The sequence below is a fragment of the Biomphalaria glabrata genome, chromosome 7 (assembly GCF_947242115.1).
Source record: "Biomphalaria glabrata chromosome 7, xgBioGlab47.1, whole genome shotgun sequence".
Lineage (NCBI taxonomy): Eukaryota > Metazoa > Mollusca > Gastropoda > Planorbidae > Biomphalaria > Biomphalaria glabrata.
Genome location: NC_074717.1, coordinates 22,991,021 through 23,017,373, shown reverse-complemented (window position 1 = coordinate 23,017,373; position 26,353 = coordinate 22,991,021). Strand labels below are relative to the sequence as shown.

General features: G+C 34.0%; 1 protein-coding gene across 1 annotated transcript; it reads left to right on the top strand.

Annotated features, from left to right (window-relative positions):
* The first annotated feature begins 1,854 nt into the window (after positions 1–1,854).
* LOC106070838 (DNA topoisomerase I, mitochondrial-like) lies at positions 1,855–23,290 on the top strand. Its single transcript, XM_013230811.2, has 19 exons — positions 1,855–1,999; positions 2,388–2,412; positions 6,360–7,366; positions 7,483–7,598; positions 7,953–8,019; positions 8,544–8,647; positions 8,757–8,872; positions 9,017–9,138; positions 9,249–9,371; positions 9,484–9,671; positions 9,795–9,939; positions 10,466–10,609; positions 11,029–11,283; positions 16,308–16,422; positions 16,583–16,710; positions 17,136–17,230; positions 17,351–17,429; positions 17,549–17,619; positions 20,343–23,290. Exons 1-19 carry the CDS (start codon positions 1,958–1,960, stop codon positions 20,443–20,445), a joined length of 3,045 nt encoding a protein of 1,014 aa, XP_013086265.2. The 5' UTR covers positions 1,855–1,957; the 3' UTR covers positions 20,446–23,290.
* Positions 23,291–26,353: the final 3,063 nt, after the last annotated feature.

Here is a 26,353-nt window from a genome sequence, read left to right as displayed (position 1 = left end):
TGGAGGTGGCGCTCTAGCGGATAGAGGGACGCCGGTGATATAGTTCTTGTGGAGTCTCAATCCCCAAAATCTAATATCTGTAGTGGGCACAGTAGGGCGGGTGGCCGGCTACCGTGGGCACAAGGTTACTGCGGGCAGAGCGGATCTGCCGTGGGCAGCGTAGTTGACAGGATATGTCCAGTGAGTTGCAGAGGGTTGGCGTAGCTATGACGTCTCACACAGATCTGAATCTATAGGGACGTCGCACCTAATAGCTTGACAGGTGGGCTGTCGAATAGGCGGGCAATGCCGATAGCGCCAAGTAATAGAGTTGAGTAGATCTCAGTAGGCAAGTGCAGTGCTGAATAGCACTAAGCACATAAATAGGCAATAGGTGATTCTCGGTAGCAAATAAATAGGCAGGTAAATAGATCGTTGATCCAATAAATAGATAGGCAGACACCTGAGGGAGGCACCAGGTATTCCTCTAGGAGAAAGGATAAATGAAGTAGTCCAGACTCGATAGCTCAGCTCGAATGAGAAATGAAAGAGTCTGATTTTATTTGGATCTACTTTATATAGGCCTGGAAAATGCGAGCGGAAACAGGAAATGTCCTAGGCTAAGAATTGTCTTACACGTGGGTGAAGTCCGACAAGAGTCGCACCTTGGAGTACCACGCGGTGTGTTGACCCGAGTAATCTCCTAGATCAAAGAGAGACGTGGGAGAAGAAGGGGGGGGGGAAGAGTGACCTACATTCCACCCAAGGGGGGTGTCAACTGCGGCGGACATCCGCGGATAAGATTAAAGAGATTATCTTTCCCCGATCAAGGGCAGATAAATGAAAGGACTGGCCTAGTTTTCTCCAAGGTGGTAGACTAAGTCTAGCCTGGTAGAGAGGAAAAGGTGGGGCGGGTGAAGAAATTGGAGGTAGGATGGGGAAATAATTAAAATAAAATAAATAAATAATGAAAAATAATAATTAATGCTGTGATAAATTTGAGTGACTCTGACAGCGAGTTTTTGACTTGTCACACTCATCTGTCGTTCTTTGAATAATGTCTCTGTATTTTCAGCTACCGATGGTTTCAATAGTTTGGAATCAGTTGGAATGACGTCCCTGGGTCTTCTACTCATCAGCAGTTGTGATGGTAAATAAGGCAGTCCGCTTATCGGAGTATTTCTATACTCGAGCATAGCGAGATATGGATCTTTCCTACTTGTGTATGCTTTGTTGAATATCTGCTTTACGATACAAATTAACATACACCTCTCTTTGACCATTTGATTGAGGGTACCTGGGGCTTGATGTGGTTATCTTGAAACCCCACTCAGAAGCAAACTCTTTATATTGGTAGCTGTTGAATGGCAAATTGTCGCTCACTATTTCTTCTTGTATGACATTTCTAGCAAAAATACCTTTCAGTGCCCTGATAACACATTCTGCTGTTTTGTTCTCCAGTCGTTTTATTTCAGGGTTATTGGAGAAATAGTCCACAACTAGCAAATAGTCAGACCTGTCCTAAACTTTTTACTGTATGGTAGGATTTATTTGTAAAACAAAATTACACTCATTACTCTCACTTTATAGATTTATATGGTATAAATGAATACTTTTAAAAAAGATTTTTCCTTTTTTTTTTTGTTTAAATATATAGGCCTATATAATAATATAGATCTAAAGGCCTATCTAGTGCTATCTTTTACTTTTGATCTGTTAAGGAAATAGATATGTATGATACGAGATACTCTGAGATCCATGTTTTTCTCACTTGATCTATCTAGATTAGAGCTAGTCTAGACTTAAGTTTAAAAAAAAGGCAAGCGGACTTAGCGTGTTTTTTTTTCTGAACGCCTTCGTCGCCAGCGACTAAGTTCTTTTACTGCGCATGCCTACTGACATGAAATAGGGACTTTGCCGTGGAGTCGCTGTCCGCCATTTCAGTGATCAAAAAAACTACTGCGTTATTTCACATCAAATGTCTTCTGTTGAAGATAGTCAGTCACCACAACATTCTTCCGTAAGAACATTTTAATTAGTGATTTATTTTATCAATGTTTTAGCGTAATTTGTTAATGAAATACACTAATGTGCTCGGGTTGAACTGCTGTGTGTTAACAAGCATTTTGCGGCTAAGTCCCAAGATGGCTGAAAAAAAATCTAAGTTCGAAAATTAAAGCCCATTTGACCCACTGCACTATTCTTCTTCGTTTATTTAAAGATTTATATACATTTTCTTAATCTACATTAATTAACGTTTTGCTGTATCGTAATGTCTAAATTGTGTTTCAGTTTCTTGTTGCTTTTTAAGTTACTTATAAAATGTTTATTAAGTTTATGAAGCAAGCTTGTTGAATACAACGATAGTGACTCTAGTCTAGTTTTTTGTTCTTTTCTTTGTTTTAAAGGCCGAGAGTTTGAAGGAGAATTTTGGTAAGCATGGCCTTTTATTTTTAGATTAATTTTTAAGTGTAAGAGAGTTTACATTGAATCTAACTATCTAGATCTAGACTGGTCACTAGATCTAGATAGTCACTCACTAGTCTAGAATTCAATAGATCTAGATTCTAGAATTCTAGATAGTCACATGATATTTGAAAATGATAAATAAAATGTAGTCTCTAGACTCTAGACTCAGTAGATAGAATCTAGTACTAGTCTAGAATCTAGAATAATCTAGATTACTAGAATCTAGTCTAGTTCTAAGAGGATATATACTTATAGAAAGGTAGATAGATCTAGATCTAGAATCTAGATATATCTGACTGAGAATATAAATATATATATATATATATATATTATATATATCTCATTAAATGATAATGATATTAATAATACTTAATACTATAACAGTTAATATTAAAGGGAAACTCTGATGGTTTTTCAAATTTGAGTTATAGATCTAGATATATTTAAATTCTGCATAAAAAGTTGTAATAGTATAAACATTTTACCATTTTTTATTTAAATGCTTCTGAGAAAGTTTTATAATTAAATAAAATTAGACAGTAAATTCGTGACATCTAAAAAAAAAATGGGGTTCTTTGTGATTTTGTTTTTAGGTTAGGTTCGTCACTTCCCTAAAAAATACTGAAATTAGAAGCAAATCTAGATCTAACCGATTGTATTGCTTCATTCTTATAATGGCTGTTAGGTTTAGTGACGGCCTAGTCCATAGCTATGTTAGTCACTGGTACAGTAATATATAGAGATCTAAAAGCATAAGGGTAACCCATTCATGAAACATTTTCATCCACACCCCTCCCTGTCCCAAAATGTAAAAGATTGTGTCTGACTGATTCTAACAAACTGGTCAGTGTAAGGGTAGCCTAAAGCCTAAAACTTTAGTAGGTTACGTGTAGTCGTTCATGACAAGACAACCACGCAATAGTGTTTTTTTTGTATGTTGAGTGGTCAGGTGAGAAAATACACACTGACATAGTCAAGATCTATTCTTAACACATATTTTATTCTTAGCTTACAAGATCTAGTTCTAACTGCTTAGACCAAGATCTATTACTTTTACGAGAGTGTAAACTTTACTGGCATGGTTTTCGTTATACAGTAAGTCAATAAATAAAAAAAATGAAGGTAGACACTTTTCTGAAGATTTTAATTGAAGGTGGGAAAAATAAACATATATATATCTAATAGAGAAATACATCCTTTTTTATTGTGCAACTATGTTAGTAACACACATCTTTCATAGATATGTGGTGCCGAAACATATAATAACCTGTACTATCATACCAGTCAGTAATACTGAGATCTAGGTCTAAATCATTTAGATCTCAAAGCATTATAACAACTAACTCCAGGGGGGGGGGGGAAAGCATTGTAAAATTATTATAATTAGAAATAGACTTAACATCAATCAAATTCGTTTTAATTTGACTTTATGGAAATAAAAGAAAAAAAGTTCCCCTTCAGATGATGTAAATGTCATCTGTTTCTGTGGCCTACAATTAACAAGGGTGTCATGTGGCCAGCACAACGACCAAATGCCTTTACTTTTCCCCAACTTATGTCAGGCACCCATTAGAGCTGGGTAGACTCAGATGTGCCAAAGATCCTGAAATTTAAAATTCAAGTCTTCACCAAGATTCGAACCCGGGACTCCCTGTTCAGAAGCCAAGCGCTTTACTGCTCAGCCACCTCGCCTCATTTTACGGAAATGGTTTTATGTTATATTTATACTAGTGTTTCTTAAACTTTAACTTCTGACACCAGGTTAGACCAAAATGAAGCTCCCCCAATGAAACCTAACCTTTTTCCTGCATTTCTGACCTACAGAAACTCATTCTATTTGCATCTCTTATTTTTCTAACTAAAATATTGCAAGTCAAATAAGGGGGGGGCATGGTGAGAGACATTTGATGCAGTAGAGCATGTAAGTTTGTAATGGGCTTGATCATCGTAAGATCATCTTCATGTTCAGCAAGACATCTTTTATCAGTACTGTTCTCATCTTAACTTATGAAATACAGATGTTACTACAAAAAAAGGAAGATAATTACATCCTATGCATGTACCTAGGTCAATCTAGTCATGCATTTTAATCAATGACTTAAATTTTGCCAAGTCATTGGTTTTCCTGGCTGACTCAGGCAACCTACTTCATGCTCTAAAAGCACTAGAAAGAAGGAGCATTTGTACAAATTTGTCCTAGCATATGGAACAAGGAATGTGCCTTTATCTTTTTTTGTTTCTGAGTATTCTATTAGGTTTTGTTTTTGTATTTGAAGATTATGGTTTAATATTTTATGTATAATTGCTACTTTACTTTTAAGTCTTCTATCCTGAAGGGTTTCTAAATTTAGTGATTTTACTAAAGGTTTTACTCTAATCAAATGTGAATATTTGTTTGTTTTGAATCTCACTGCTCTATTTTGTGTCTATTTAAGTTTCTGAATGTTTTCATGAGTTGAAGAGTCCCAAATAGAGGATGCATATTCCAATATTGGCCTAACCAAGGTTAAATAACATTTTAATTTTGAGTTCTTATTTGATTTGTTCTGTTCAGTCAAAAGAGGAGAATAGTATGAGGGTGCTTTACTTGGAAGAAATAATAAGTCCATCCTCTCATAAAGTAGAATCTAGAATCTCATTGGTAAAGACGCATTATAATGTCTTTTTCAAAAGAACCTTTTAAATCAATCTTGTTGCTAACATTTTTCAAAAAGAAATTAGGAGGGTTCTACTTTGAAGATGAAATAACACAATTTAATTATTTAATCTCTTAAATATTGATAAGATTATTATTATCAATTGGTTAATACTCAAATATAAAAAAAAATACAAAGCAAATTCTACTGTTTGCTATGCCCTTTGTACGCCTCTTGTCAACACAAATTGTTTGGGGTATTTTAATGAATTATTTGTACCTATAAAATATATATATATATATATATAAATTATGCCGAAGCACATATTTGGTGTCTAGCTACTGTCACTTAATTTTTAGAAAAATTGTCTGCATATTAAAAAAATGCAAAAAAAAAAAAAAAAAAGATTTTTTTTGTTCTACTTGGGTGTCATCCCTTGGTGACGCCACTGTCTAGTTCTTTACTGACTATACTAGTAAATAGATCTATCAAGGTTATTCTAGATCTATATATTTGATGTTTTTGATATGGAAAAATAAATTAAATATGTACAGGTTTATATGATTTGGTCTCTAGATCTAGATTAGATTTAGTAGTCTGTATGTATACTAGAAAGTTGTTTTCAAGTTTTTGCATCATTTTCATTGTTTTAACTCTATAGATTTAGATTCTTATTTATCAAAATGTTTATTTTTTGGTTGTTGTACAATTACTTAAAATGCTTGGTGGCTGAGTCTCAGGTTTGGATCATGAAGACTGTTATTTTGAATATCAGGATTTTTTTGGTGCCCCTCGCTGCACCCAACTTTAATGGGTACCTGACATAAGTTGGAGAAAAGTAAAGGTTTTTGTTGTGCTGGCCACATGACACTTTTGTTAACAGATGACCTTTACATTTACAATTACTTGAAGTTAAAGTACAAGATGAAGGTATTGAGTTCAAAATATTTAAAACCTTTATATTTTGACGTCAGGAATGTTTATATACTTTTAGCATATTGACTAATCCTCAACCATAAATGTTAAAAATCCCATTTCTTAAACATAAATTTTTTTTTTCTTTTTTAATATTTAAACAAAAAAAAAGGGGGTAAAAATCTAATTTAAAATCTAACTTAAAAAAAGAAATCAATTTTTCTATAACAGCTGATAGTACAAACCAAAAGTGTAAATGGACAAGCATTAACTTAAACTTCTGACAGAATTGAGTGTATTGGATGTCTGTGGCCAAGCAAACCATGCTCTGCTCTTCATCCCTTGAATTTTATTTTTCAGTGGGAGACAACCAAACCAAAATGAATGGATTAAGTGAAGACTCTGTAGGTTCAGCCTCTGAAACTTCTGGATGGGCTAAGCAAGAGAATGGACCTAGTCAAAATGGGTTGGAATACCACAATAATAATACATCAAGTCATAAACATGGGGATGGTCATCACCATTCCAGCTCTGGTAAATCAAGTAGCTCTGATAAAGAAAAAACTAGCTCGTCCAAGCACAAGGATGGAAGCTCATCTAAACATAGCTCAAGTAGCAAGCACAGCTCTAGTTCTTCCTCTTCTAAACACAAGGAAGGACACAGCTCCTCGTCATCCTCATCTAAACATCGTGATGGTAGCAGTTCAAAACACAGCAGTTCCTCTAGCTCATCTAAACACAAAGAAGGTGGCAGCTCATCATCTCACAAGGAAAGCTCTTCGGTTCACAAAGATAAAAGCAGCAGTAGCAGTAGCAAGTCCAAGGATGGTACATCTTCATCATCTGATAAACATAGCAGCAAGCCTAAAGAAAGTAGCAGTTCCAAAAATAAAGAAAGTCATAGTAGCAGTAAAGACAGTCACACCAGCAGCAGCAAAGCAAAGGAAGGGAGCAGTTCCAGCAAAGACAAAAGTAGCCACTCCTCATCTTCTGACAAGCACAGAGACAAGAGTAAAGATTTGAGCTCAAGCAGTAAAGACAAGCACAAATCATTATCATCTTCATCCTCCTCATCTAAACACAAGTCCTCAGATGGAGACAAACACAAATCATCATCTAAAAGTGGTGAGGATAGCAGTAAACATTCCCATTCGTCCAAGTCAAAAGATGTCAAGCCTAGTGTTGAAGAGAACAAGGTAGTGGTCAAGTCTGAACCCATCGATGGTACTAGCAAAAATTTCACTGTGAACAACCATAGCTCTCCTGTTAAGAAGGAGTTTGACTCTCCAGTGAAGATAGAAAAGGTTTCTCCAGTAAAGATGGAAGTTGATCAAGATGAAAGTGATGATGAAGATGATAAACCTTTGGTAAGGATAATATAATTACTCAGAAGTATTTAATAATATACCTGTTTAGATGTTGACATTTTTTTTTTTAACAGAAGAAATTTGTTTAACAAATAAAAAATATCTCTCATCTCTAGTCTGCGCGCAAGAGGTCCACTACATTAAAAAGACCTAAAGAAGAGTCAGATTATGAAGATGATAGACAAGATGACGATGAAGAAGATGAAGACAGTGATGTTCCACTATCTGCACGGTGATTAGTTTGACAACCTTTTACATGTTTACATCTTACACTTTTTTTTTTTTTACAGAATGTATGTATATATATATATATATATATATATATATATATATATATATATATATATATATATATATATATATATATATATATATATATATATATATATATATATACATATATATATATATATATATACATATATATATATATATATACATATATATATATATATATACATATATATATATATATATATATACATATATATATATATATATATATACATGTATATATATATATATATATATACATATATATATACAGACTTGACACACACATATATATTCATGTTCATTTTTTCAGGGCAGGTAAAGCTAAAAAACTTAAGCTAGACAAGAAAACTGTGAAAAAAACTATCAAAGATACACAGGTAACAACAGGATTACATTACCTATAATTAACATTTTGTTTTCAGCTAAATTTCATCCCATACTTTATAATATATGTCATCATGATGAATTACATGAACACATTTCCATTGATTAATTATTAGTGATTCAGTTCCAGTAGAATAAAAAGGTACATTTTACCCCATCCCTATTCCCTCCTCCCCACAAAAAAATCTGCTAATGTATAAATCTACTCTATAGTATACAAAATTCTAATGATACAGACTTAAACAATTTTCCTGAATGTCTATTTATTTATTTAACTCAAAAAGATGATGTTTTTTTTTTAATTATAACGGTCAAACTAGAGTTTTCCCAGTATAGCCAACTAGCTAGTAATTCATTTTCTAAAGATATACTTCTAACTTATTTCTAGGAAAATCGTTAGAGCTGTTTTTGATATCTGTGTCTATGTTTTTTATTATGTTCCCATGAATTTGCATGCTGAATAAAGGAATTGTAAAAAGATGTTATCAAGATTTATTTTTTTTTTTATTGTTGAAAGGCTAAGAAAAAGAAAGCAACTAAAGATATTAAAGAAGAAAACATTGAGCCAGTTACAAAGAGAAAAAAGAAAGGTACAGAAGAGGAGCAGGAGGTTTGGAAATGGTATGTTGGTATAAATCTTTTCCTAATTCACTTATGTCCTAAGAGTTCAAAAATTTAGGTAGTATTTTATGAATTGAAACTCAGTTTAGATGTAACCTTTTTTGTCTAGGTGGGAAGAAAAGAGAGAAGACACTGGTGTCAAGTGGACATTCCTGGAACATAAAGGACCTCTGTTTGCTCCAAAATATGACCCTTTACCTAAAAATGTCAGATTTTATTATGATGGTATGTCTCTGTATTGTTTCTATTTTTTTTTTTTCTATGCTCATTACCTATTTTTTAAAATAAATTTTTTGTAAGCTTCCAGTTTATGATGTTAATTAATATTTTGTTCCTTGATCTTAATATCTAAACATTAAATTTTATCAGGTAAACCTATGCAACTTGCTCCAGAAACGGAAGAGGTTGCTACTTTTTATGGACGCATGCTTGACCATGACTACACCACTCGTGACGTTTTTAACAAAAACTTCATGAAAGACTGGAGAAAAGTTTGTATCTTCTTTTCAGTTTTAAGAGACCAAAAAAAAAACAACCTATTTTCTTACAAAAATTTTTTTAGCTTGTTTCTCTTTTAAATTTTGTACTTTCTGTTGATCAGGTTATGACTAAAGAAGAACAAGCTATTATTACAGACATAAAGAAATGCAATTTTCATGAGATTTTGGATTATTTCAAAAAGAAATCGGAGGAAAGAAAGGCCATGTCTAAAGAAGAAAAGCAGGTGCTTGTCACTGGAATTTCTTTTTCAGTAGAAATAGATATGTTTTTACTTGACACTGTACATGGGATTAATGTTTATGGTATTGTTTGAATGTTGTTGCTTTTTGTAACAGAAAATAAAAAAAGAAAATGAGGAGATAACAAAAGAGTATGGCTTCTGTATCATTGATCATCACAAAGAGAAAATTGGAAACTTCAGAATTGAACCTCCAGGCTTGTTTAGGGGCCGTGGAGATCATCCCAAACAAGGCATGTTAAAGAGGAGAATAAACCCTGAGGATGTTGTCATTAACTGTAGCAAGTAAGACCAATATTTTGCTCTATTCTTTCTTTTTGTTTTACTTGGTGGCCATTTTAACCAAAACTTGACCTATCAGCTTGACTTGAAACTTGATCTAACTTGACTTGTCATATGTTTACACAGAGACTCCAAAATCCCAGTTCCTCCAGCCGGTCACAAATGGAAGGAAGTCCGACATGATAACACAGTGACTTGGTTAGCAAGCTGGACAGAGAGTATACAGGGCTCCACTAAATATGTTATGTTGAATGCAGCATCCAAGCTAAAGGTTTCTTTTCTTTTTTTTTTTTCCAAACAATTTGTCAGCTATTGTGCACTAAAACATTTACTATTATCAAAAGTTAAATGATAAGTAAAATTTCTAAAAACTTTCAAAAACCCATGTTTCGCTACCATTTGATATTGTTCATTTAATGTATAAATCTAGTCCTGAGTTTTGATGTAAAAAAAAAAAAAAAAAAAGACAACATATTTCATGTGTTTGAAAAGTGTTCTCATATAATTGTATTTATTGTTCTGGTTGACAATGAAATTAGTTTACATTCTCTTATTAAACACTATCAAATAATTTAGACTTGAGTTAATCTAATAACACTAGAACTGATTGTGATGGCTATTGAAAGAAACTAAAAAGTGATTTATATATACACAGTCACTGACTATGAATCTGTTCCCTCCTTGAATGCTATTAGCAAAAAAAATCTTTTTTTTTTTTTTTCATGTGAATACAATTCCATAAAATTCAGGGATGTTTAGCATTATCTAATTTTCCTAATTAAAATTATTTGTTAAAGGGTGAAAAAGACTGGCAGAAATATGAGACTGCTCGTAAACTTCACAAATGTGTGGACAAAATACGTGCCAACTACCAGGAGGATTGGAAATCTAAAGAAATGAGAGTGCGACAACGTGCTGTTGCTCTATATTTCATTGATAAGGTATTCAGCAGCATATTTCAGGGTGTTATTAAGGACTTAACATATCAAAACTATTGTCATAACATATGAAAAAAGTCAACCCTTTCTTTCCAGAAGCACATCTTTGTTTCTTAACATAGTGTTTGTGGGGGGGTGGTTGCCAGGGAATACAGGAAAAAAAATGGATTGAGAATAGCAACACATTGTGAAAAAAATTTTTTAGTCCATTAAATACCATTGTTCTTACTTTGACCTGGAAATATTGTCTGTTTATTAAATAAAATGTTAATAATTTAAAAAAAAATATTTTAACAGTATTAAATAATTTAAACAAATGATAAATTAATGATTGTACTAAACTACTATGTTTCCAATATCCTATGTTAAATTTCACAAATAACTATGAACTCAACTAATACTGTGCACTGTATGATCTGTAGCTGGCACTGAGAGCAGGTAACGAAAAAGAGGAGGGCGAGACAGCAGACACAGTGGGTTGCTGTTCACTCAGAGTGGAACATATAACACTGCACAATGAAAAAGATGGCAAGCAGTATGTGGTTGAGTTTGATTTCCTAGGTAAAGATTCCATTCGTTATCAGAATGCTATTCCAGTAGAGAAAAGAGTGTTCAAGAACTTGGAGCTGTTTATGGAAAACAAACAACCTGAGGATGATTTGTTTGACAGATTAAATGTAAGTATAGAACATCAATAATTTTCTTTTACAGTTTCTCTTATCAGCTTTCAAACTCTTCATGAGTTTAAAAAAACAAATTGCTGATTGTCCACACTGAAAACTGGTTTGATCATTATAATTTTTCATAATATAATCTTAAAATTAAATTTGGTCTGGAGGTCAAGACAATCTATATCTTGAACACTCATATGTTAGAGGGTATTATGCATGTATTCATTAAAGAGTTAAATAAATATATAGACCCTCAGGAACATCTTCTAAGTCTGGATCTAGAGGCCTATCACCAAACTAGAATCTTCCATACTCTAAAACTAGATCCAGTATTTTAGTCTAGACTGTCTTTAATGTTACCATGCCTGAATGCACACCAAACTAGAATCTAGATAACTTGTTATACAGGAATAGATCTAGCAGCTTTCTAGCTAGTCATTACGTTATGTCATGATTCTGTACATTACTCTACAATCTAGATCTAGATCCAATTTAGTTGTAGTATGATTTAGATTGACTAGATCTAGATCGATAACATCTACTACCATCTAGTCTAGATCTAAACTAGATTCTTAGTCTTAGTATAGAATAGATCAAGGATGAAGGTAGGCCTACGAAAAGTTTGGAGTAGACCTACGTTTGCAGCGGATCCACTGCATCGGTAATACTCTTTGAGTCCAGATCTAGAGTAGATTATATTCATTATATAGACATAGATCTAGTCTAGATATCATCTCTATTGTCGTATTGATCTAGATTTAGATTGTAGATCTAATCATGACATCTAGATCTAATATTATATATATATATATGACAAAATAGTGCATCGCGTAAGTGTTTCGCATTCTGGTGCCAAAATACGCATTTTGACCATCAGCGTTACGCATTTGGACTTTTTTTGGTAGGCAGGTCTGATATATATATTCATTTAAAAGATAAGAGAAAGCAGAACGGTTAGAGAGGTACTTCTAAATGTGAAAAGCTCTTCCTCCTAGTACATTCTCAAAAACGAGATTTGTATATCAGGGTGTCCGCGGCCTCCTGAAATTCAAGGATGTCCTTGAATCTCCTTGAATTTCAAAAAAACTGAAAAAGTCCTTGAAATCTCCTGGAATTTTAAAATATCTCCTTGAATGTCCTGGAATTTCGCCGATCGGGAAAAAAAAAAAATCGGCTTAAAAAAAATTATTAGAGGATGGGCCGGCGCGGGCGGAAATAAATTCGAAATTACCGTTTCCGAGTCTGCACAGAAGGTGTTTACCGCTCCTTCACTATATAAAGCATCGATATCGGATCGTTTTTTCAGTGGACACGTTGATTTTCATCCAAATTGGATCAAAAGTTTACGTTACGCATCTTCAAAACTGTTTTCCTGTTTCATTTTGTGCCTTTATATTTTCATCAGATCATATTATTACTTAGATCTATGTGCATTGTGAATTTAATAATTAGATCTAGGCCTAGATCTAAATATATCTAGACTAGATTATTATTTCTAGATCTAGATTATTCGAGATCTATAAAGTATATGATCTACGTTTCTTTTATTGTGATTTGTGCTTTGGCTTTGGTTTAACTTTAATCAAGTCTTTATCCAAGCCTAAGCTAGAGATTTATAGTCTGTTACGTAGCTCTAGTCTTGAGACTTGATTGTTCTATCATCTGATCGGACTGTCCTAGAATACTAGATATCCAAATCTATTTCTAGATCTATAACCTACATTTGTATTACAATGCCTAAATACGGGACATCGTTTAATGCGCTTTGGCTTGAAAAAGATATTTACAGATCTTGGCTTCAAAAATCATCCGTCAGTGACACCAAAGCCTTTTGTCGTCATTGTAAAAAACAAATTGACATATTATGCATGGGTGAAGCAGCACTTAAATCTCATATGAAATCAGATAAACACAAGCGAGAGTCTGGAAAGTCAGATGGCTGCTTAATGATTGCACACATATTTGCTAAAAAGGCTGCTACAGTTACATCGACTGTCACTTGTCCTACAGCTATGCCACCAACCCCATAGGTGCAAGCTGCTCAAGTCATTGATCCTAGCCAAAATATACCAACAACCTCTACGTCAACCCAGGCGCAATCATCAATCAAATCTCACGTGACCACAGAGGAGACAATCAACGCAGAGATACTATGGGCTTTGAAAGTGGTGTGTTCTCATTACTCATATAACAGTTGCCATGATATTGCTGATCATTTTGCTCGAATGTTTCCTGACAGCAACATAGCTAAAAAAATGTCTTGTGGAAAAGACAAAATATCCTATCTTGTGTCTTTTGGGCTTGGTCCTTATTTCCAGGATCTTCTAAAGGACAAGCTCAAAACTGTGAATGATGGTTTTGTACTATTGTTTGACGAATCTCTAAATCTAAATGGAGAGCAGAAAGTTTCTGGTAACAACAGCCATAAAATTAATGACAAAATCTCCACTGAAAAATCAGCTTGTCCAGTGTTTGAAATGGCTACAGCCTAAAAACATTGTAGAAGATTTTGATGGTTCTTTAAGAGACTTAGATGCCACTTTGAGCTACTTAGTTGAGCTTGGCCGTGTCAGCGCAGATGACTGTGATGATATCAAGTCGGAATTCACCCAGTGGCACAGTTCCATTGTCACCACAAATTCTATAGTATTCCAGTCCTTTAGTATCCAATGTGATAGACTGGATACTTTTTTTAACCAACATATTAACAGTGAATTCAGTAAACTATGGGCACTAATGAGAGGAATTTTGATTCTGTCTCATGGCCAAGCCCAGGTCGAGAGAGGTTTCAGTACCAATAAAGAGACAATGTGCGTCAACATGATGGAGAGAACACTTATAGCCAAGAGAATGATTTGTAACAGCATTGAAGCAATGGGAGGAATTAAAAATGTAACAATTTCTTCAGGCATGCGAATGGCTGCTGCTTCAGCCAGATCAAAGTATAGAATTTATCTGGAAGAAAGGGCTGAGGAGGAAAAAAGAAAGAACCTAAAAAGGAAAAGAAACGATCAATTTGAAGAACTTGAGGCTATGAAAGCCAAAAAAGCTAGGTTCGAAAGGGACATTACAAGCCTCACTGACTCTGCGGACAAGCTTGCAGAAAAAGCAGAAAACACTAACAGTCACAAATTTTTAATAGAATCCAATGCTTTACGTCGCTCTGCAAAGCTTAAAAAAGAGCAAATTGAAAAACTTACTTTGGAAATAGAAACCAAAGTGAGGGAGATCAGTGGACTCTAAAAAACATTAAAAACCCTTGTATATATGTAAATATATTGTAAAGAATGGATGTTCAAGATGCGTTTTATGGTAGGCCTTACACTCATACTAGTTTATAATGTATTTTTTGCATGTTTTGAATATCTTGAGTAAGTTATTTTTATTTAGTAATCAAATCTAAATTATTCCAACCTATATATATATATATATATATATATATATATATATATATATATATATATATATATATATATGGGCTATAAATATTTTTATAAATTTTTTGTCGCGAACTCTATGTCCTGGAATTTTTAAATTTCTCCTTGAAAACTCCTTGAATTTCAATTAGACTTTGGTGCAGAAACCCTGGTATATGAATATATTATTTAAAATATAAATGATTCTAAATCTTCTTTCATTAAATATCTGATGTGACAGCGCTAGATCTATATAAATTATTGTAATTATTGTAATAATTTTCATCATCAATGACTTCATACTAAGCATAAGTTTGCCGTTAATCACAACGGTATAAAATTGATTTAGATCTAGATTTATGTTTTAATTAAATAATAATTTTTTTTTTGTAAGCCTTAAGTGTAGTATGTTTAAATCTATGATATTACAAATAAACAACAAGAAACTTACTTTCAAATCGCAGAAAGTAGATCTTCATACCCATATTGAGCTATAAATAAGTTGTGTGGTTTGCAATTTCGCGGCTGTGTGCATGTGTTTTATAAAAGAGCTAATTGTCTCCCCTTTTGCCGTATATCAATGTTTTCTAACTTAACCTTTCCCATCCCTCTTTTTCGTTAACTTTCATGGAACCATCAAAAAACGGGTGAGGGAAGGAGCAAAACAAAAATAGGAGTGCCATCAAAGGCCCATACCGACCAGCAAAATGATCAGGCCAAACACAGTCTTGAAGACATCAAAGTAGTGTTGAAGGCCATGCCGCTTGTGCATAGCAGAAAGTACGGTCTAACGTTTTACAAATGATAACACGTACAGTGTATAGTGTAATTCTTAAAATTTTATTCTTGTTGAATTTTAAACAAAATTAATTGTAAAAATAATTTTAAAAAAAAAAACAACAACAAGAAAACGTGTTTGGGCCTTTGTGTCTTGTTGCTGTCACTTTTTTTTAAAGTTGTCTGCATTGATTTTTTTTCTTTGGTCGCTACCAGACCGGCCCATTTGGTACCGGCCCACCGGGCATTTGCCCGTTTGCCCATATAGCCAGTCCGCTCCTGTTACTGGGCCTGAAACAATATTAAGTTATATAATTGAAAAGGAAGTAATGTAACTGTTTTGAAATGTCTTGGCATTTTTAAAATGGAAGCTTAACAAACAAAAAAAGGCAAATTTAAAACAAGGTGTAATAGATTGTATTATTTAATAGTATTATACACCTACTGTCATAATTTAAATTACTATATAGTAATATTGATTAATATGAATATAAAAGAGATAAAAAGTGAAAATGAGTGATAGCATTATAGAGTTGATGCACTTAAGCTCACATTTACATATTTTTTTAACAAGATTTATTAATAATCAACTATTTTTGTTGTGTAACATGTGTGTTTGTGTGCTTCAAAATAAGGACAAGTTTATATATATATAGATTCTGTTGTTGTTTTTTTCTTGTTCATTCCTTTGGCACATTGCTAAAATAGGAATTTCAAAAGTAAAGTTTGGGTCATTAGGTTGTATTTCAAGGTTGTAAAAAAAAAATCATGATGGTCTCATAATAGCATTGTCAGTTATTGCATACAGCACATATTTTCAACTTGATTCATTTCCAGACTACCATTCTCAATAAACATCTCCAAGACTTGATGGAAGGACTGACTGCTAAAGTATTCCGTACCTATAATGCCTCTAAGACCCTGTCTGAACAGCTAGAGCTATTGACAAATCGTAAGTCTATACATCACATTTTTCTGAATTGTAAATGTATTTAATATTATTACTACTTATGAAATTCACGCTATCAACTTGAATGACTTGTGCTTTAAGATAGATGCATTATTTTGATTCATTTATTCTAATGGGTGCATTCTCTATTGAATTTCTTCAGCCAGTGACTCTGTAGCAGCCAAGATGCTAACCTACAATCGAGCAAATAGGGCAGTGGCCATTCTTTGTAACCATCAACGTGCTGTCCCCAAGACTTTTGAAAAATCAATGGAGAACTTGATGAAGAAGGTAAAATATTACTGAGCATCTTTTTTTTTTAAGATGTGTGTATTTTTTCTCTCCATCATTGGATAATGTATGCAACAGCTTTATATTTTGTATTGGAGCTTTACTTTCTCCCTTTCTTTTAGGGTATCTGTGTTATTAATTTTCTTAAATATTTGTTTTGGATTGTTCTCTGATGTGGAGTATGTGTTCTTGAATTTTGACTTTTTTTTTTAATTGGCTGACTAACTTATGTGGTGGAAAATAATAAACGGATTTTTCTACATGGTGGAAAATGATGCAGTTACATGATAGAAGGTTATGACTGACTTAATCTCCAATGTCATGTGTGTAATTTAGTCACATATAAAACAGCTGGCTGAACATAAAACGATGAACACGATGGTATTGTCTTAATTGCATAAGATTATCATTTCCTTTCCTGGCAGATTGACGCCAAAAAAGCAGAAATTAAGCAGGTGAAGAAAGAAATCAAGGGGATCAAGGCTGATTATAAGAGAGAGAAAACTATGAAGACAAAAACGTAAGGGTCACTGTATATTCATTGTTTATCATTGTGCTTGTCATACTGTAATTTTGTATTGACACCTCAACATTTGTCTAGCCAGTATTGCAATCACCTCTTTATCTCTTTGTTGATCAGACTGTATGAGAATAAAAAGAAAACTTTGGCGCGGCTTGAAGAACAGTTGACTAAATTAGAAGTACAGGCAACTGACAAGGTAACAGTTTTATTTCGTTGGCTTTAAATTGTAGGAAAGTAATAATATATATATATATATATATTTTTATTTTATTTTTTTACTGTTTTTAAAATGTTTAATATTTTTTCAATTGGAAGGATGAAAACAAGGAGATTGCTTTGGGAACATCAAAATTGAATTATTTGGATCCCAGAATTTCAGTTGCTTGGTAAGTTTACAAAAAGTGCCATGCATTAATTAACTCTATTAGCTAGGGGTGATTTAAATGAACCACCAGAGCAGGCTAGTGCATTAATGAATGACTGCAACAAACACAAAGTGCATGTTAAACAAACTAACTTTGAACCTTAAATAAAAGGTCAATGCTTGTTTAACATTTAATAACAGAAAATGAATGGATGTTGAATATTAAGGTGCATTAAGCTACTTTACAAAAGTGATTGGCTATTTATATATTAATAACCATGACTAAGTAACACACCTTATGCACAAACCTAATCAAGACCTGGCTAAATTACTCTGGGTGTCCACAGCCTCCTGAAATTCCAGGATGTCCTGGGATCTCCTGGAATTTCACAAAAACTAAAAAAGTCCTGGAAATCTTCTGGAATTTTAAAATATCTCCTTGAATGTCCTGGAATTTTGCCGATCGGGGGGGGGGGGGGGGGGCATTAAAAAAAAATTGTCACCGTTGAAGCGGATGGGCTGATGCGGCGGAAATAGATCTAAATTTGAAATTAGCGTTTCCGAGTTTGTGCAGAATGTGTTTACTGCTGCTTGACAATAGATAGATCTTATCTATTTATAGATTAGTATCGTTATAGGATCGATTTTTCACTGAGCTTGTTGATTTTCATCCAAATTCTGTTACGTATCTTTTTAGACTTAATTTTTCCAGTTTAATTTTGTGCCCTTATATTTTCATCGGGCTACATTATTAGATCATATTACTTCTGCGCACTGGCAATTTAATAAATAGGTCTAGTCCAGTGACCTAGATTACTAGATCTAGATATAATCTTAGTTTCTTATTGTGTGTGGCACTGTGTTCAACTTAACTAAGTCTAAGATAGATCTAGTATCTATATCTAGCTTTATACAAGAATCGTAGATCTAATCTAGGATATTAGTTCAGATTTCTCTTATATTTTAAGAATATGCATAAAAAATGTACTAGATCTACCAATCTATTCACTATTCTATACTACTAGTTTGTATTAAAATGCCTAAATACGAGACATCGTTTAATGCACTGTGCAAGACTGTGGCTTGAAAAAGATGTAGATCTAGATCTAAATGTAGATCTATCTTGAATCTAGATTTCTAGATCTACAAATCTTGGCTTCAGTGACCCTAAAGCTTTTTGTTGTCATTATAAAAACAAACAACAAATTATCATTTCAAACATTGGTAAAGCACCACTTAAATCGCAGCGGAAATCCGATATAAGCACAAGCGAGTCTGGTAACTCAGATGGCTGCTGTATAGGCGTATTTGTCAAAGGGCTGCCACAGTATCAGTGACTCACTTGTTTTACACCGACAGCTAAGCCAGTAACCCAACAAATTCATAGTTTTATATTACTGCTAAGAAGGCAATCAACACAAAGTCTTTTGGGCACCTCAAAGGCTGTTTGTCAAAATGGAAAGCTTCATCTCTTCTAAAACAAAATATTAATTAGATGCACTATTGTTGGTTGCCCTTTAATGCTTTATGGCCCAAGACCTCGTTAGCATGCTTCAGTCATTTTAGCAAAGACTTAAAATACCAGCTGTTTTCAAAAAATGTACTAATGTTGCAGCACTGCTTATTGTAGATTTGACAGACACCAAAAATCGTCTAAATTAAAACTAAAGCCAGCACTAGTGATGTTTTAAATTTCTAGATGGAAAGGAGAAAGTTTCTGCTGACAGCAGTTCTCAAACTCGTTGAAAAATCTCCATTGAAGAATGCTATTGGCCAGAGTTTAAAATGGCAAAAGCCCAAAGCCCTTTGCAAGATTTTGATAGCTCCGTAAATGATTTATATGCCACTTTGCGCATCTTGGTTCTGCTTGGCCGTTTCAGTGCAAATGACTGTGATAGTATAAAAAAAAAATTTACACAATTGCACATTTTCATTTTAACCACAAGTTCTGCTGCCTCCCAGTTCTTCAGTGTCACCTCTGATAGACTGAATAATTTCTTTAGACAGCTTGTGAACACTGAATTTTCTAAACTCTGGACAGTGATGGCAGGAATGTATACCATGAGTATGGTAATTTAATTATAAAACCTAAATGAATCAACTTTGACTGTTGTTATGTAATATTTTGGCGTGAATTTTATGTCCTGGAATTTTAAAATTTCTCCTGGAAAAGTCCTGGAAAACTGGAATTTCATAATTGACTTTGGTGCAGAAACCCTGATTACTATGCAATGTCTAGGTCAATTCGGGCCCCAAACCTAGCAACCCGTTACAATGATGAAACAGTAAGAACATTCAGCCTTACCATGTTCTTCATTGATTAAGTATAAAAAACTAAGGCTTGAAGCTTACACAAGATTCATGACAACAAATTGCGCAAAACAAATAACTAGTTAGTAAAAAAGCATTCACACGCATATGACACCCTTCACACTATCATAATTATTTTAGTGAAAAAAAGGTTTGAGTGTATTTTATTAAAATTTTAATCTATAGAAACAGTTTGATTATAGGTGTATTTATTATACATAAGAGGAAGGCATTGTTTAAGACTGATACCTTCTGCTCAGTCTGATTGTATTCTGTGCAACAGATTATATCATTTTAGAATAGATGATGCTAGGGTCTATATCTATCTTCCACCATAAATGGGACACTAGCCAGTTACCTCTCTTTGGTTGCCACTTAGCTAAGCAACTATTGAAGGGAAGTTGTCTCATTTCTGTATGCTGTCCTTTGTTTCAGGTGCAAGAAGTTTGGTGTCCCCATTGAGAAGGTGTACAACAAGACAATGAGAGACAAGTTTAAGTGGGCCATTGACATGGCTACAGAACAGTTTAAGTTTTGATGCAGTTTGAAGGAATAGTCTCTTGTTTCATTAGGCCAGATCTATTGTTTTAAACTTTGAACAATACTTTTAATTTGCATTAATGCCATGTCATTGAGATTAAGAATGTTAATCTACATGTAACAGCAGTGACTGAAGTGCAATTGACAGTTTTGCTATTCCGCCTTCCCCTTACTGCCAAATACATGACTTGAGCTACCAAACATTTTTTTACTGCACTTGAACTAAAATCTCAATCAGAAAATAAGTGATATTATAAGTAGCATTGATCTTTTTTGTTTGTTTAGTTGAATGAAATCATATCACATTTGTTTGTCTTCACCATCGCTGCATTCCTCTGTACTATTTTGTGCATGTAAAATTAAGTAGACATATTTTTGTTCAGCATTTGTTTTCAACATGATGTACAGTAAATACTGAGTGACCAGGCACAGAAGATGAATTTCATTGTTCATTTAACCTTCTACATACAACAAACACTTTTGAATGATATATATTTATATATCTTTGTACAAATCTTAAACCTACAGTTCCACAATTGAATATCTAGCCACATTTTTTAAAATTATTATATAACAATTCTATTCCAAATAGCTAGTATTTGTTTATAAAAAAATAATGCTCAATAAGTTCTTGTCAAAGTGATCAGAATTGACAAGGCTGTTACTAAAACCCCCGTGTGGAGTCTATAGATAAGATGAGTACGGTTGTGAGTAGTTGGTAGTATAGAAACATATTATACATAATCTAATATAGGGCTTGTTTTATTGATGATTTATTAATTTATATAGAAAGCAGTATTAGACTTGTCATAACAAACTATTTATAAATGTAGATCAATTTATTTATTGAAAACATTATACTGAATGGGAAAAAACCTCAACACGAGCCTCAATGTTATTTAAAGAGAGTTATATATTTTTTTAATGTTCGTACTGAATCAAATCAGTATTTTATTGTTTTTGTCAATGAATTGAATATTTTACTAAATGTTGCCTGCTTTTTTTTTTTTTAACTACCATCATGTCTACATTTTTTTTCCTCGTGAAACCCTGCTTGTGGAAGTTTAGAATTATTTTTTTTTTATTTTGTTATTTAGGAGTCAATATAATTGTAAAACCATTTCATCTTTGTCTCTTAACTTGACTGCATATTGTATATTAAAATTTTTAAGAGATTGTCATATTTCTGAACAGTGGATGCAGTTACACTGAGAGTTATGCAACTAGAAATGAAATGCCTTTCAAGTTTTAAATTTCACTGTCACTTTTTTTTCCCCAGTAACCAGTCTGTGTTAGCATTAGATTTTCATTTGTGTGAGTGTGTAAAGTCTGTGTTAGATGTTTACTTGTGTGTATAAAGAATGATGTTGATATGCAGCTATACACATTTTTTTTAATGTCTCAAATCAGCAGTTTTTAATTGAACGTCTGTGTGGTATATTGTTTTATGATAAAATGTAAATAAAAAAAAACATGGAACTTGTAACCTGTTATGTTGACATTATATATTGGCAGGAATTAATGCTTTGAAGATGAGTATATGAGAGTATTGAGTCTACAAGTAGTCACAAGTGATGGGTTTAGCATGACACACAAGTTTTGTTTGTCTAGTTTTACTGCAGACAATAGTGGAAAGACTTTGGCTAAAAGAACAAGTCATGGACTTAAGATATAAGTACGAGTTCTAGTACTGACACATTTGTGTTCTTTCCCTAAGTATTATGTGGATACTTGTAGCTTTTTTTCCCCAATCCTTTGGTATCGTCATGTTTATTGCAGCTGGGACAGTACATGAGATACACTCAAAGTGTTCATTTAGTCACATTTTGTTTTAGATATATTTACTGTTTTTGGAGGACTTCGAAGGTTTAACTCAAAGTTGTCACTGTTAGCTGGCCTAACTTGCAGAGGTGCCACTGTTAGCTGGCCTAACTTGCAGAGGTGCCACTGTTAGCTGGCCTAACTTGCAGAAGTGCCACTGTTAGCTGGCCTAACTTGCAGAGGTGCCACTGATAGCTGGTCCAACTTGCAGAGGTGCCACTGTTAGCTGGCCCAACTTTCAGAGGTATCACTGTCAGTTTGCATAACCAGTTGTCCCAATATGATAATTCTTTTATCAAGTAGCTGACTACAATTGTTGTACACCTTTGTTAGTTATATAGGTCAGGTAAATTTTAAAATCAACATCTCCAGTAATCATGTTGATCTTTGTATGGTACCGCGAGTTAGGTCATGTGAAACTGAACTCTTTAGCTCTGAAAATGTCTTTGGTTAGTAAAAGTTATTTGACCTCTCTCCATCCTAGACGTCTAGACTGAGGGATCCTGTTTTGTTTCCACTTTGTCACACAAGTGCATCCTTAACCACATCACTATGTTCAACATGTATGACAGTTAATATAAATACTTCCAAATGTCCATGTTGGCCATTAAAGATATTGGGCAACTTGTTTCTGATCTAGGCCCCAACCTGAGAGTCATGTTCTACAAGACAACTATCTTAATGATGGGACTTTATGTGAATCCATTCCCAACAATATGGGACACAACTGGTTTCTTTAATGACAACTTGTGAACAAGATGTTCTGTTCATTGAAAAAAATCATTTTAAAATGTCATAATCGATGTCTCCTTATTATCTTTTTAAACAATTCTATTCTACGTGACACTTGTACCAACACACTGATTGTATGAAACTTCTGTTAGTAGAACATCTCGTATGTATGCTATGATTAAAACACTTTAGTTTGGTCCTGTTGGTGAGACTGGATGATGCCAATACAAATGTGCTTAAAGAATTTTGTCTTGTATTCAAATGGAGATTAAAAAGTGACAAATAATGAACTGGACCTTTTGTTTTTTCTGTTTGGAACTTGTCATTATAGGCATGAATGGGAGGAGGTTAGAAATAGGACAAGTTGACTTCAGAAATCGGTCTATTAATTGATGTGTAGGTCTAAGCAAACTCCTTCAGCTACCGGACACCAAATTGCGATGGTTTTCATCCCTGTAGACCCGATCAGTAGAGAGAGGCAAGTGTTGACGTCCCGGCACTTGCCAATTTACTGCCCAGCAGCCTTCCCTCAGCACATGTTCACACAATGCTACAAGGTCGACTCCCACAAGATATTTTGTATGGTGATCTAGATGACGCTGGAAGACTCGTCCACTTTAATAAATTGTATGCAAATGCGTGATGTTCATAAGAATCGACACTTACAGTTGGTAGAAAGGAGCCTGGATAGATTCACACGGAGAACAAGTATAAAGGAAGGATCTTGGATGGTGGACACACTAGAAGTAGGAAAATGGTTAAAAAGTTGCAGTTGTGTATCACGGGCTGGGCTCTTTAGTCAAATGAGTAGTTGTAAAGGGCTGTTAGATTTATATAGGACGCCAAATATTTGTATTGAGAAAGTTGAACTGAATCCACCTGGAGGCTTAGTTGAATCAGTTCTACTTTGGGTCACCACAGTGGCGTCACTAGGGTCGGTGCCACCAGGTGCAATTAGCTCAAGGTGTCGTCCCCCCCCCCTCCATTAACTTTCTCCAAACATTTCCCAATAAATAATATCTTTAGTTTATTTTTGCTGAACCAATACACTGAGCTAATTACCTACTTTTACTGATTATTTCACAAATCTAAATGTATAATAAAATCCCATTGTTTATGACATATATTCAATGGTTATAGCATACTTCCCAATGCAAGTTTATTCAAATTAGAAACAGACTTAACATTACTTGTACCTTTTCCCCTAGTAAGAAGATTGCAGATCACATAAAATTACATTCAGAAAGAATGGAACTGGCCGTGTCTGAAATGTGAGAGACATCCGACTTCATCCGAGGCAAACAAGCCAGTGTTTCTCAAACTTTACTGTTGGCGCCCTTCTAAACGTTTAGTCTTTTTCTTTTCAGAAATAGTGTTTTGTAGATAATTTGAAAGGATTTTGTACAACTGAAAAAGTTCTTTCTCGAGATTAGAGAGGCACCAGGTTCCCTCTCTCCCAGCAATTTAGTCTGGGGAAGCGCCGTTAGCCGACCAAGCGTTTTCCTGCGTTCTGAGCGTCATAAATTCTCTCTCTGGCGTCTTCAGCGCATCCCCCCCCCCCTCCCGTAGTAAAGTAAGAAGAGCCCATGTCAATGTAAAAGTATAACGGAGTGGGACGTTCTGATCATCAAGTATTTTCTTGGTATTAGACCGCAATATATTCATCTTAATAAAAAGAAGGAAAAGAAGCAGCGTTGGTCAATACTAAAATGCGAGGGATGTGTCGAGGACCATGGAGCGCACGTCTGTCTAAAGGCAAGATCATTTTCGTGTTCAGTCCTTGCAGCCAACTTTGTAGGTTTTGGTTACACAAACATTCGTCAACTAAGCGCTGTTAAGGGACACTTGAGAGAATTTCGCAAAGAATCACGTAAGCAGAGAATATCTGAAATGTCTTCAAAAAATGTGAATCCATATTGTTGCTAACACCTCTCATAAAAACGGTAGACATTTGAAAAGGTCCTCAGTAGAAGATGATACGAAGTCTGTATCTAAGTATTTTGCATTTTAGTATGTGTCACTGGTTTACCATGAGAGTAATGAGTAAGATAAGGAGTTAATTAGTTTTAGTTTTTTTTGTTACTCTTAATTACTGACATTTTTCTGGGTGGAAAGACATGCTCCAATTTGATTCCCTTTTCTGTAATTCATGTAATTCTCTTTGTAAAATTTCTGTATCTTGTATTGTTTTTAATTTTCTATATATTATGCAATCGTCTGCAAGTAATCTAACTTTTGTTCCTGAACTAATGTAATTTGGTAAAGCATTTATGTAGGCCTAAATTAAAAATAGTAGTGGACCTAAGACTGTTCCTAGAGGTACACCCGAGTTTACTGTTATTGGTGTTGATTTAGAGCCATTTATTATTACAGTTTGTTCTCTCTCTATCAGAAAATCTTTAATCCACTGATGCAATGGACCATTAATGCCGAAATATTTTAATTTTTAAGCAAACTATAATGGTGGTGAACTTTGTCAAAAGCCTTGGAAAAATCTAATAAGATAGCATCTATTTGCTCACAATCATCTAAACCTTTTGAAAAATCACCAATTAGTCCTATTAGTTGTGTTTCACATGTTCTATATTTCCTAAATCCATGTTAGTATGGAGTAAGGACATTGTATTTGTCTAAGTGGTTTATGATGTTGCTACATATTATGTGTTGTAGGATTTTTTAGTTTGTGCAGTTTAAGGTCGTTAGTAGAATTAAACTATTGTGAATCCGGAGCTGTATTTACTTATTCCGAGCATGTTACAAGCCTAAACTTCTTAACCAAGACAGTTTTGCCTGCCGTAAAAAAAAAAGGTTTTAACGTAAACTAATTAAACACGCGACGATATATAACTATCCAGTGAACGATTTGTCTGTGAGGCTATGAGCGATTTGTCGGGTGAACAAATTGTCGGGTGAACGATTTGTCGGTGAACGAAATGTCAATGAACGAATTGTCGTGGAACCGTTTCCGAATCTACCAACTACCGTATTAGAGTAGCAGTACAGTAGGCCTACATCGACTTAAAAGACTGATGATGTGTGGAATTCTAATGTCGCTTCTGAAGCACAGTCTTCGTGAATTTCAGAGTGTTTCGCTACAAAGTGCATTTTTTTTAAGAAGCACAAGTTCTTATCACATTACTGTGTTTTTCATTGTCAATATGACGTTCTAAATAATTTCTGCCGTTGTTTGCAACCGACACTCGACACGTAGGCTGGGAATAAAAACAACACTCTTATATGATATATCAATAGATTGTGTCCCTTGCAGTAAACAACAGTAGTACGCCTGACATTTTCACAGTTATTTCTAGAGACAAATGGAGGCCGGCCGGAGGACACGACCCCAAAAAGGA

Excerpts from the sequence above, each read along its gene's own strand:
- LOC106070838 (XM_013230811.2), top strand. The coding sequence starts at position 1,958 with ATGTCTTCTGTTGAAGATAGTCAGTCACCACAACATTCTTCC. Across the intron at positions 16,423-16,582 it reads GCTAGAGCTATTGACAAATC|CCAGTGACTCTGTAGCAGCC; the intron begins GTAAGTCTATAC and ends GAATTTCTTCAG. Across the intron at positions 16,711-17,135 it reads TGGAGAACTTGATGAAGAAG|ATTGACGCCAAAAAAGCAGA; the intron begins GTAAAATATTAC and ends CTTTCCTGGCAG.